Source organism: Alligator mississippiensis, chromosome 9 (assembly GCF_030867095.1).
Source record: "Alligator mississippiensis isolate rAllMis1 chromosome 9, rAllMis1, whole genome shotgun sequence".
Taxonomy (NCBI): domain Eukaryota; kingdom Metazoa; phylum Chordata; order Crocodylia; family Alligatoridae; genus Alligator; species Alligator mississippiensis.
The window spans coordinates 21,441,989-21,455,763 of NC_081832.1; the positions used below are offsets into that span (position 1 = coordinate 21,441,989).

The following is a 13,775-nucleotide window of genomic DNA, read 5'->3' on the forward strand; positions in this document are numbered from 1 at the left end:
CATCATTGTATCACTGTTTTCTCTATCTCTTTCAGGAACAGTATAAATTTGTATACGAGGTTGCACTGGAATATTTGAGTTCCTTTTAGCCTAGCAAAATAGGAGCCTTCTGAATTCCAGCGCTCGGTGTCTAAAGAACACGTTTTTCACACTAAAAGGTAGTAACAGTGTGAGGAGGCTATGCTCTCCATCCTGAAGGAAGAGTCTAAGACTGTACAGACCTCAATGCCACTGGGAGGAGATGATGATCCCCGTGTTTGCTGCTGCCTGTTTTCTATTGCAGCATTTACCACTTCTTAAATAACCTAATGTATCAATTGGCAGAACAGAAGCAAACTTGGAAGACTGTGCTTTCTAATCCCCTCTGACCTCTTTTCTCCCACTTTGGATGTGTATTTTTGCTCTCCTTGTTACAAAGGGAAAAAAACAAAAAAAAAACACTGGGACAGTCTGTCTTTTAAACAGCGCTGTTTTCTGTTCTCAAATCCCATCCTTTACTCTTTTAATTTCATGCATCAGCCATTTGGGAAACTGAAAGAGCCATAGGGGAAATCTAAGACTTTGGGTTACAATTAAATTAATCCACCTGATCTATATGTTTTCAAATGAGTAGGCCAGCACAAAAAGCAGCAATTCTCTTCCTCTGCCCTGTTCATCCTACACCTAAAAATAGGAGATGGAAATGAGAAGCTGTTCATGGAGTCACTGCACCATCTATTCCACAATATTTTCCTTCTGTATTCTGTTAAGATGCTGTACATGAACTGGTTACATCTCTCTGATCCATGTTAGTTTCAGTGCTGGTGAAGCAATTTCAAACAAAATGGGTTTCCCTTCAGTTTTAATCATGCAAATTCTGCCATTATGTACTTGTGTCAAACTGACTGCATTAGTTTTGCAATTTGGGTGATTTTTTTACTACATTTTTCAAGCATTTACTGGGGTGCAGTGGGCCTCTCAAAATAAGGGCATAAAGTGGATACTTTTTGAAGATATAGAGTATGTACTGTTTTTACTTATTGTGTGTATTGTTAAAGCACTGATGAGCTCTCATCTTGCCCAAGACCCCACTGCTCTAGGCACTGAAGAAATGCAGAACGAAGACAGACCTTGCCCCCCAAAAGTTTGTAATCTAAGAATGATCTTAAATTGGGGTTTGACCAAGTCTTCTCACTCTGCTCCCAAAGTGTTATACAATCAAAACTAGCTGCATGATTTATCTGGCATTCTTGTCTCCAAAATTCTTTAGTAGTAACCTGTTCAGGCTGTATGAAAAGTTCTGCACCTAAACAGGGAAGTGTTTTTGATATTTACTAAGAAATCAATACTTCATAAACAAGAAGGCATTGGCTTTGTTCACAAACATGTCTGTGAAATTTCAGTTTTTGGAAACAAATGCTGGACATATTTTATCTTGGTCCTATAGCCCAGTCTTTTTTCTTGCATCTACAGAACAGCCTATTAAGTAGTTAAGCAGGAAAGACTGTGTTTAAACTTGGGAGCGTGAAATTATTTAGATTAACCAGATTTTTACAATTGTTGTATTTTTACTCTTCCAGCCTTCTGTTGTCCTAACTCTGTGGAGATGAGAAGCTGCTGTGTGCATTGCCTAGATTCTTGGTAACATAGGGTTTTTTTTAATTTGTTTTTATTGTTTGTTTTTAGTATAGACTTTCTATCAAAGCAAGACTGAAGAATTGAGTTTTGTAGAACTCTTCAATTCCTCATTCCCAACCCTACTTTTTCCACCTTCTGGTGAATACCCAGAGTTTCCATTCCCAGAAATGACAGATGGATTCACACGATATAGATTTTTAACATTAGAAATTAACTGCTTCACTTTAGAAAAAAAATATCTTAGTCCAAAAGACACCAGTAAGTAATAGCCACTCTTAGGCAGCAAATTAGATCTTGTCTACACTGCCTCCATGCTGCCAGAAAACATGTCACAACTGCTAAGTCCTGCCCTGCCTGTGCCAAATCCCACAAATAAGGCAACATAACTGCCTTGTCTTTAGAGTGTCCCTGACCACGTAACAATAATCACACTCAAAAAGAGAGACTGAGAGCAGCACTGGATACATGCATGCTATGTGCCCATGTAATGCAGCTATATCACCTCATTTCTGGCATTTGGCATGGGTGGAGTATGATGGAGTAGGCCAGGCATGCTTCATGATGGTGCTGATGGCCATAGTATGGAAGAGATGTTGTCAAACTCTCACCCATTTTGTCTCTTGTGTATCCGGCATGACATAAAGTACCTGTGATACCTGTGGCATCATTTCCTTGCATCCTGTTTTTGTCTTGTTCTTTCTGTTGTTTGCAATAGAAACATGATGAAGTGGTACAATTGCTTATGAGTGTGTCTTGTTATGAAAACAGTGTTCTTTTTTGCCATTCATCCATGCAGAGAATCCTGCAGGAAAATATTATACTGAGTGGAACAGGTATGCCACAAAATTTCATTCTGTAGTTGAAAAGAATGAAAGCATTGGATACTATATCAGGATTTTCTTACAGCTACTCAGGTGAAAATTTTTAGTCAGTGAAGTTTGTGTTAGTGTAAGTGCACATACTGCATCAAGTCAAAAGAAATAATTTCCAGCCATTTCAAATCCACTCCAATGCCTCAGACGTATGTGTTGCAAGTTTCAATAGAGTTCACTCCTCTTCAGCCAAGCTGATTTTAAAAAAGAATTGTCCTTCTTCCTTGAATTATTCCTGCAGTTTCTGTTTTTTTAATTATTTTGTTAAGCCTTTTGATAGCATATATTTTATAGTTCAGTGCTCTCAAAGGCATCGTCACCTTAATGTGACCAGAGTTACAAAACTAATGTCATGGAACCATCAGTTAATGTTTTCTTAACTTTACATGGAGATTCACAAGCATATGTTAATGGTCCTGAAATACTCAGTCCAGCTCTGATATCTAAGAGTGGTTTTCATACTGCGTCCCATGTAACCTTGGGATTACACACCAGGTCATCATGGATTCTGCAAAAAGATAAGGTAATGGCAGAGCGGGCCAGGGGGTGGTGTGCTACTATTGCCAGAACAGGCTGCTTGTCTCCATGTCAGTTTTTAGGATAGAGGTAGAGGTTCTGCACTAAAAGAAGTGTTATGAGAGGATTCCGTGACTTTAGGAATACTTGAAAAACACTGATCTAGGATAAAGGCACAGAAAGGAAGAGAGGTCTTCAATGGAATAAAGAAAGATAGATTGGGATGTGAGAAGTAGAAGGAAGTTCCAGCATTAGGGGTAGCATGAAAGAAAGTGGATAAAAAGACAGAAGTAGCAGGTAGGAAGGAAACACGGGTGGAGACAAGTAGGTGTCAAAATTAAAAGCTGAGCCTAGGTGAGAGTGGAACTTCATAGGTTCCAATCATATTGGTTTGAGTTAATTACCTTGGTACTATATATATGTATATACATTATGTACTAGAATTAATATAGTATATACATTACAGTACTTTTAAGTGCAGCACACAGCTGTAACAATGTCAGCATGTGTGATGAAAATGTGTCAGTTAAGGTCATGGGAGCTGTGTTTTTTTCTCTTTGAGGAAAGAGAGAAATTGATATGAACTCATAAAGACTTTCTCAAGGATATATAGTCACCAGGGAATGGAGTTAGTCAACTGCTAGGAAAATGAATTCTTCAAATTATTCTGTTTTAGGCTAGAAAAATTTAATAAGAAGACATGTGATGATATTTGACCAGTTCTAAAGGAGCTGCATATGAATGGCAAAATTTAAGAAAGTAGGATTAATTAAAGTAACAGGAAAAACTACCACATGCAAAAAGGAACTAATATGTAGGATAAATTGCAAAGGGAGGTAACTGAAACAAAGAAGTCAAAGGATAGCTGGACTGGTTTCTAGGAATGGTTAAGAAACTGAGTGGTCTATGGTATGACAGAAGTTAAAAAGAGATATAGAAGAACTTAAAACATATTAAAACAAAAGAGCAGGCATATTAGAAGTGAGAGACTTCTCATAAAATTGCTTGCCGTCACATAAAAATATCACCACAGAGGCTGTGTCATGTACCAGTAATTATTTTTTTTCAAATTTCTATTGGTATAGGAAAACATACCTAATGCACTATATATGGACATGAGTTGCAAGTCAAATTGCAAATCTTTATTCAATAATCTTTCCATTCCTGGGTCTGTTACCACCCTCATCTTATTTACGAGATTCCACCAAATCAGACAGGGCCTTATGCCACCACCACAATGAGTGGACACAATTCCATGGAATCCTGTTCCACAGACCTTTGGACAAGTACGGCTTCCAGGTGCCACCACCCCACAGGGGGCTGTAATGGAAATCAGAAGATGGCTGTGGAATTTGAACGTACTTGGGTCACAACTCTGCCACATTCAATCACATTCAGTTCTACCTTCCACAGGTGAATAACCCTGTCAAAGCATATGGAGCTAATTAAAATTATGTAAGGAAGAGTGCAGAATAGGGTCCTGGATAGCAAGTTAGGGTGAATTCAGTTATCTCATTTTTGTCCAGAGTTCGACATAACTGGCAGTCTGCTGAGAAATGATCCTGGTTGGAGTAACTGGAGGCATTTCAGTTTATGATTGAAGAATTTGAGAGAAGTGTACAAAACTATGCAGAACACAATATCTCTCTGCATCATGCCTTTGTGCAAGTGGTTTTTATTAGCTCTTTGCTGGTTATCTCGCTAATCAATGCTTTCAGGCCTTAACTATTTACATTCGTAATATTTTTCCCTTGCTCTGTGTGCATGAGTTATACAGCCAATAAAAGATTTTCACATTTATAGGAATGCTGTAATTCAGGTGGCCTTTGACCACTAGATCAAATTGTTGTTCCTGTACTACGTCAGCATTAGCCCTTGGTGTATAATTTATATCTCAGTAGCTTGGGCTATTTATTGTGTGTATATTTTATGTACACACTGTCTATGCCCATTCTGATACAGGGAGATGCTATTTACATACCAGCATCTAGTATATAGGTTTAAAAGTATGACAGGTGGAAGTGATATTTATATCTTCAGAGATGCAACAGAAATGAGTATAACAAATGCTACTACTTTGTTGCACACACACACACACGCACATGCACATGCACGCACTTAAAGGCAATGACATGAAAAATTACACACAGATATTTGGAGATGTTGTGGGCTACCATGGCCCCTATAAATCTGACATGTATAGCCATTACATCCAGTATATAATGATTTTAGAACAGAAGGGGAGGGTCATGGTTTTCTTTCTTGAGGGGGAATGGATAAGGAAGAGTAGACAACACTGGGGAAAGGGAAGATTGTATGGAGTCCTGGAACAAGTAGGACACTTGCATCTTGTTGGCTCTCATTCTTGCACATGACCATTTATATTATCCTCTGCCCTGTTCATGCTGAAATCACCAGAAAGTATGCAATATCAAATTCCACTCTGTGAATCCCACCTGAAACTAAATGGAGAAGCCAGAGTTTAGCAGGAGGAATAGAAGGTATGTAAGACAGAAAGATAAAGAAAAAGGGGTTGCTCAATGCTAACAAATCTCACCCAGAAATGAATGACATCCTTGTATTCTGATGTGGGATACAGTGTGAAGGATGACCCCTTCCCCAAAAGGTTAATTCTTTTGTCATGAATTTAAATAAAGCAGCACAGTACAGTGGTATATTGATAGTTGCTTGATATCCCCTATGTTTCATGCAGAAACCTCAAACTATCAAGGTTATTTCAGAATCTTGGTGTGAGCCTGTTGTTCTTCCAAGGGTTCTTTTCTGTTCCTTATATGCGTAGTAGAAGATCACATCTTCTGTATGTGTGAGTGGGAAGATAGTGATGACAACGAATTGTGGTTTCTTCAAAAGAAGCATATAGGCTATCTAGGTTAGATACTTTACACAGGTGCAAATTCATCCTGGCCATGGACAGTGCTGTAGGTCACTAATGGTTTGTACAGTATAGATCCTGGCAGAATAAACTGTTTTCATCTTCCCTTTCTGCTTATCCTGTGCCCTAGTTCATTTGTGAAGACTTGGGTGCCCAGTGAATCAAAAGCTAATCATTAACACTTGATACATGAATGATCCAAAAGGTCTTGACCTAACACTTTTTCTCCCAACAGCACATCAAGCTGCTGCAGTTTCTGGGGGTGTTGTTAGAAATCACCACCACGCACTAATTTTAACTTGAAAAACACATCAAATGTTCTTGTGCTGTCCCCAGGTTTTTCCAGGTTTGCCAAGTCCTGCTAATACACACCGTAATGGGAAAATGTATATCTCCCCATGATTTCCATATGTTTCCATAAACATGGAGTAGCCCTATTTTAGATTGCAACTTATTTCAATACAGAAACTTATTTTCTGTCTGTTTGGTCCTTTCGCACATAAAAATGCATTGTGGCCAGTAGGTAAATCAAACATAAGCATACATTTTCATACCATGAGACCACATCCTGTGCCACTGAAGTCAATGGCAAAATCTTCACAGCCCTCAGATGGTCCCTGGACTTGAATTTTTGTTTACTGAGTTAGAAGATTGCATCTAACTAAAAAAGCCTCCATTGTTTGCACAAATTGTACTCAAAATAGCCTACAACATTATGTCAAGCTGTATCTTTTGATACCCTTTGAGCATGTACAAGCCCCACACACCTGAATCCACCCTCCCTCTCTCCCTACCATCTTCTGTTTCAAACTAAGCAGATTATGTCATCCCTGTTACCCTCAGTGGTCCCTGAATCTCAAGAAGCAGAAAGTCATCGGCTGCTTTGAAAGCCCCTAGATTTACCTGGAAATTCAAGGTACTAAAAACTATCTCCACAGTGCACTTGATCACTTCAGTAGAGCTGTAGTATCGCCTTTTTATGTGGAAAAGGATGTAAGGATTCTACACTAAATTGAATGACAGATGTTGGTGCTTGTAGAGAGTCCTCTGGAAGAACAAATAGTTGAAATGGAGGGATGGAGGGGAGCAAGGGAGCACCAATTTGTCCCTCTCTCCAAAGAGAGACCAATTCTGATCTCTCATATATTGGTTTTTCATCAGTGTAGCGGTCTATTTTAGTTGAATTGTTCCTGCTTTTTATTAGTGTGAGGTCATAACCAGGTCCTGGGGCAAGCACAGATTTGATCTGCTGGATCTATTTGTGAGGTATGGCACAAGGAAGCCTTGTTTGCTAGTTATGTCCATCACTGGTGACCCTAGGCAATCCTGTCCGTGAGAAGTTGGTTGCTGAATAAGCTGCATCTGTCAAATAGAGCCTTGAACTTGGGGACGCTTCCACCATTTCGCATACCTTCATGAGCTGAGCTGTTCTAAAAATCAGCCCAAGCCAAATGATGAAGCCAAAAGCTTTGTAAGCCACAAGTCTGAGGCCATCCTTGTGCACAGAACAGAATTGGCATCACCCTCCCAACATCCTTAGCCATTTTTACTTCTCCAGCACTGATGTTGTTCCTTCCGCTGAAAGTTTTAACTGCAACCTTACCAGGTACAAATCAGAAACTGAAGATGATGTAACCATGCCAACTATATTCACCTCCCCACTGACCTTTCCTTTCCACCATACTGTTGAAACTTAAATGTACTAGTGCCACTCTTCACCAGAATTGTTGCCCCTTAACCCAACAACACTGAGGGTGCATCTGAATCAGCAGCATCCTGTATCATCTGCTAGATTCCTATTCCAGCTGCCAGGATACAGCTGTTTTGCTGACTGGGAGGAGTGTTGCATGAGAACTGAAGTATTTTTGCTGTTGCCACTACCCTCTGATCCCCACGATTATTGGTAAAACTCACTTGTACAGTTTGGATGTTTGATAGATAAAGCACGTACAAAAAATGAAAAAAATATAAATACAAAAAAACTCAGCACTGTGCATTCAGTGTCTTTTCTTTCTAGCTTAAAAGAAGGAAGGTAAATAATGTCAAGTCAATGAATATCAGATATATTTTTTGACTGTACATTACAGTGAAGTGTAATCTTTTTTTTACAACTGCGAGTCCATCTTATTTATTCTTGTAAATGTTCCCAGACAATGTTTGTAATATGGGCTGTGTTGCAAATCCATACAATAAATCTGTGATCTGAGATTAATGTTTTACTAAAAAGACTCTTGCACGAGTGCTTTTTTGTCACGGAATCAAAGAAAGGTACATCTTAAGTTCTACCATGAGAAATGGTAGAATAGTTGTGGAGAAAAATGCCAAGAAAGGTGGTCAGAGATCTGTCTCTTGCAGTATGGGTTAACATGTGACTTCACATAATTGTTGATGTTCACAACTAATAGTAGCAAAGAGAAGGGGCCAGTAAACCAGACATCTGATTGTATCTGAAAAGTCTGCATCTACTACATCATTTGAAAGTTAGGGACTTAGTTGTATGAGCTGGAACTAGGCAATTTGTTGCAAAGATTTCCCAACACTAGACCACTACTGCGATGCCATGTAGCTAATCAAGTCATGAACAGATGCAGCCAGTAATGTAATGGACTTTTCTTTCTTGTCATCTGTTTATTGTTAAAAGGAAACAACAAGTGATTATTTTTGGATATGATGCAAGCTAAGCTTAACCCTTGAGTTTTGGAGGTTTCATCCATTCACCAATCAGTTGGAGACTCATGGCTTTCTACCACTGCATGTCAGCTTGATTTGGGGCTTGCACTTCATCAATCAAAAAGGAAGGGTGGATAATCATTCCTGGGTTCAGAAGAACCTGTTGTTTTCCAAAAATCAAGCAGAGCAGTGCATGACAAATCAGCTGTGCCAGGATATGTCCCATGACAACTGATCCGCTTCATTGGATGAAACAGATGTTCCTTGCTGTCCCGCAAGGTCAAGCCCCTGCTGTTTCCAAGGCTTTGGGTGCCCAATCCTATGGGACAATGTTCAGAGCATGCCTCTGCCAATGGGGGGGGAACTGCTGGGCATGCCTCCGTAAGCAGGGAAACTAGACGGACACTCCCAAGGCTTCCCCCTGTAGAAGAACTCTCAGGGCATGCAGGATCAAGCTCCTGAAGCCCTGAGAGGGCCTGTCCAGGACAACTAGAGAATACAGACAGCTCGGGGCTGCCCTCACTATGCTGCCGTAAAACGACAAGATATTCATTGCAAAATAGTGGCACAAACTTACACTACCTTTTGTCAGGGCCACAAATGTTGGCATTTGTAGTGTGACAAAGAGAATTGATGTCTGTTTGTTATTGCCTTGTGCCCCCACAAAAAAATGTTTACAGCAACACAAAGGTGATGTCTGTTTGCACCCTCTGAAGAAGACTTTCTGAAGCAGTATACTCTTAGTGGAGAGAGTTGTACAATCATAAGAACAAATGAATCTCTACATTACTGAAAAACTCCTTATCAAAATATCTGATATCAAAATATTTTACAGAGTTTGAATACTACAAAGAGTAGTTAATAATGTAATAACAGGCAAGGCTATGCAGGGTACTAGGGTATCTAACACATTCTTAATAATGCAACAAAACAGGAACTTTACAAAAAATCAAACAAGAACTCATTTTCCTTTCCACCCCTTGTAAGTCCCTCATCGTTTGCGTGATGCTCTCCAGCATTAATAAAATGGGGATTATTACTATCTCCGTTTTGCATGTGGGGAAGCCTGACTTCAGAAAGATGAAGCAATTTCACCTTTAATTGGGCATGTTTACACATGCATTTGATCCAAGAGCAGTTTCCTTGCAAGTAAACTACTTGTGAGTAGACACTCCCTGGCAGGTGTCTAAATATGCAGGACTTGGCAGAAAATTTGCTGCTCTTGGCACCAAACTGCTGCCACTTTCTGCAGACCTGCAATGGGTCCCTGCCACCAACAAGGAGAGCTCCAGGCTCTGGCTGCAGCTGCCAGCAGCTGGTAGCCCTTTTCAAAAGCCAGCCCCGCTCTTTGCTCCCTGACCAGCCACTTCCCTGGCAAGGAGCAGCGTGCAGAAGCAGCGTGCAGCAGCTCTCTCCTTGCCTCCTCTGCTTCCCTGTGCTATGCCTGCCCCAGCCCCTGGAACTAACAACCAGCACTCTGGGCTCCTGCTGGCTACTACACTTTCCCTGCTGGCCCACCACACTGGCCACTGGCTGGCCCATGGCCATCTGGGACCACCCAGCTCCCCCACATGCAGCTACCACCTGCCTAGCTCCTTTCTGCTATCACAGTGCTGCTGCTGCCACACAGCTGCCATCTGTACCTCATCTGCCTGGCTGGACTGCAGCACAGATGACAATGACAAGCTACTGGACACCAGCACTGGGGCCACCCTTGCCCTCCTGGGCCTCCAACCCTGACACCTCTGGGCTCACCAGGCCAGCCAGGACTGGTAGCTACAAATCATCCAGCAGACCTTGGATGGTGGGCAATGGCAGGAGGCATTCCAGATGACCCAGGTCACCTTTTGGGACCTCCTCAAACCTGGAGCGTTAGGACCCCACCATGCAGCCACCCCTCCCCATGGACACCTGGATGGCCATCACCCTGCTCAAGCTAACCACGTCTGCCCACCAGCCTCTGCTATATGGGACACCTCTTTAGGGTGGGCAAGGCCACTGGTGGGGATGCCACCCTGGAGGTGTGTAGTGCTTCCAAGACATGCTGGGGCACATGGTACTCCATGTGCACAACCCCCTGGCAGTGGTTGTGGGGTTCCATGTCCTGAGATTCTCCCAGTGCATTGGGGCCCCAGATGGGACCAACTGAATCCAGCCAAATCTCTTCCAAATTGAATCAGCACCCAAAGCTTCACACAGTCCTGATACTGGCATACCCTCACCATCCACCTTAAGTTCACAGAAGGCAATTTCCCCCAGGTCATTGTCACAGCCTGTGTGCTGCAAAACATCTACAAGGCTCGGGGGGTGCTCTTCCACAAAGCCTGGGCAAAGTTGCCTGGCAGTGGGAGCACCACCTGCCATGGCAGTGACAGCAGTGTCCCGCCTGTTCCCCTCCCCCCTCTCTCCTTCCCCCTACTGAGTCCCTAGGCAAACTGCATACCCACCACAAGGAGCCACGGCACTGGGTGTGAGAAGCACTGGCTGACCACCTCCTTCTGCACTCTCCACTGTAGCCAGCCTGAATCCCTCACTGATCCCTCCACTCTCTGCTCCCTCCAGCACCACACTGACTGCAGACATGAGCAGGGGCTGCAGCAGGCTACAGCCCTTTGCAACACTCATGCAACACCAGTGAATCACTGGTCACACTATCAAGCCTATGACCATACCCTGGGAAACAGCAAGAGTGAGAATGATGTATAGGCTTTCCATTCATCTAGGTACTGAGTCAATATACTAGCGTTGTTTCAGATAAAGCATTAGTAGACTTATGTTGTGAATGATGAGTTTCTTGTATATGACTGCACCACTAGCCAGGTGCATGTGTGTAGATGTATATTTGCCAAATCCTCCTCCAAAGAGCTGATGACAAATTCCCTTACTAAAAAGAGAGCTACTAGATGGCATTATGTGCTATGTTTCTACAACCCACAGCACTGACAATGACAACAGGGGCTGCCTTGTAACATATTGATGACATGCATAGCAGTAAAATTATTGTTTATTTCGGAGCCATGGAACTATCTAGCAAAAAGAATAGGCTTCAGCAGAGGAAGTAATGAACAACCCCAGTTCTGTGTGTGTGTCTGTAATATACCACACAGATAAATGTGCTAATTTACCTATCACAAACAGCCTATATTGCACATATTTGTGCAGCACATGTACTGTCATCGTATACAACACATTTTCCTATGTTGGTCCCAGTATTTTCTACAGACCTGACGCAGGCCCTAATCAAACTAATAATACTGCAAACTTCTTAACACTGGCTCTGAACCTGACTGGAGTGGCTTATTCTTGCTGTCCCCCCCCCCCCCAGACCTTTATATACATTGGTAAAGATGGAAAAGATTATGCTTGTCCTACCCCAATGGCAATTTTTTTTCCCCATAGCAGCTAACACAAGCCAATACAAAAAGAGGAGACTGACTAGTGCAGTGTTTGGTTTTTTTTCTTCATTTGTAGATCCCTAAATAATTTTGAATGGAGGTGCATGTGGACCCCTTTGAATTGTAAGTGTGGGATATTCATATACTTTTGATTGATTATAGTCATCTTTCATGGACCCTTAGATATAGTCTGCAGTCCCCCAGGGATCCATGGACTAATGTTGAAAAACCCTGGACTATGGGATTTAGGGGATATGTATGCGGCCTCATAAATATTGCTTTGATGTTTTTCCACCCCAGGTATCAGTTGGTCTTGAATATAATTAGGTCTCTCATGCTACATGCCAACAATGCTTCCCTTTGTCTTTTACGCCAAACTGGGTGCGTCTGTATGAGATCTTTTACTGCACCTTAGCCTAATATACTGTGCAACATGGGCGCACATCTACACATGAAACTTCCTTAGCCTGACAAAGGGTTTTTGAATCCGAAAGCTTGCTTAATAAATATTCTCCAACTATTTGGGTTGGTCTAATAAAAGATATCAAATTCACCCAAGGAACCTTGTCCATCTACACATGCACAACATTACTGCACAGTAAAAATGGCCAATTGCGACTACATTTGATACCTGCAAATGCAGTTATCAAATTTAGGCTCAATTAGTTAAAACACAGTAAAGTGTGTGTAGACACAACCTGGCACTAACTTTAGTGCCCCTAACTTCAGTGCCAGGTCTGCCCAGCCCTAGGGCTTCTGGCTGGGAGCTTTGACTGCTCCAAGGGTGGGCTGCTCTCTGACAGCCCCTAGCTACAGGATATAAAAGCCTGCAGCCATTTTGTGCCCTGGGGACCACCCCACAAGCAGCCCTGTAGAGCCCGTTGTCTGACCAGGAATGTTGCAGGCCCCGTGTGCCCCCCTGGACAGGACACGGGCAACCTCTGCCAGTCCTGTCCCCTAGGCAGAGCTGCTGCTTGGCCGAAGGTGAGTGTTGCAAAGGGCTGCATCCTGCCGCACCCCCTGCCCAGCCCTGAGATCCCACCAGGGCTGCTGCCTGGCTGTCTCTGGCAGCAGGACCAGCACCTGCTCCGTGCTGCTGCTCACCCCCAGCAGTGTCTCCTGTGTTTGCAAGAGCTGCAGCACATTTGCCTCTGCTGCATGGCTTCCAGTTCCTGATTGTGCCCCTCTGCTGAGTGCTTCTGAGCGCTGTCTAGGGCCAGCCACACAGGGACAGCTGAGCGGGAGCCCAGAGAGCTGGCATGGGACATGATATCCTTGTCATCCTCCCCACCGAGGCCTGCATATGCCATAAACCCAAGCCCTCAAATGGACCCAGGAGGAGACTGGCAACCTTGTGGCACTCTGGGCTGATGCAGAGGTCCAGAGGCAGTTTGTGTGGGGTGAGCGCTCAAACCCCCACATTTATGAGGCCCTGTTGGGTGGCATGCAGGAGTGAGGGCACTCTCAGTCAGTGTGGCAGTGCTTCATAAAGGTCAATGCCTTGAAGGCACAGATGGTGGCCATGACCAAACACAATTGTTGGTCCAGTCATGCCCCTAAGACCATGTCCTTCATGTGGCAGAAGACCTAGATTTTAGTGTCCCAGGACCCAGGCCACACCCCTGCAGCAGTCACCAGCCAGGGTGGCCTGCCTGAGCCATCACCCCTTCCTGATCCCTCCAGTGACATGTCACCAGAGGAGGGGTCCTTGGGTGTTCAGCACCCCACTCCACCCTGGCTGCTGCACCCATAAGCAGCTCAAAGACCCCAGGCCAGCAGCTGCCTCAACAGCTCCGCAGCCCCAGACCCTGG

At 43.2% G+C, this 13,775-nt stretch overlaps 1 protein-coding gene across 2 annotated transcripts in view; it reads left to right on the forward strand.

The window, feature by feature from the left end:
- The window catches only part of PTPRT (protein tyrosine phosphatase receptor type T), an 889,034-nt gene extending 880,910 nt beyond the window's left edge, over positions 1-8,124 (forward strand). For both annotated transcript variants that reach the window (XM_019484632.2, XM_059733217.1), the window contains one exon: positions 36-8,124. In XM_019484632.2, coding sequence (XP_019340177.1) covers positions 36-89 — 54 coding nt within the window. In that variant the 3' untranslated portion in view covers positions 90-8,124. The remainder of the gene's footprint in view (positions 1-35) is intronic.
- Positions 8,125-13,775: the final 5,651 nt, after the last annotated feature.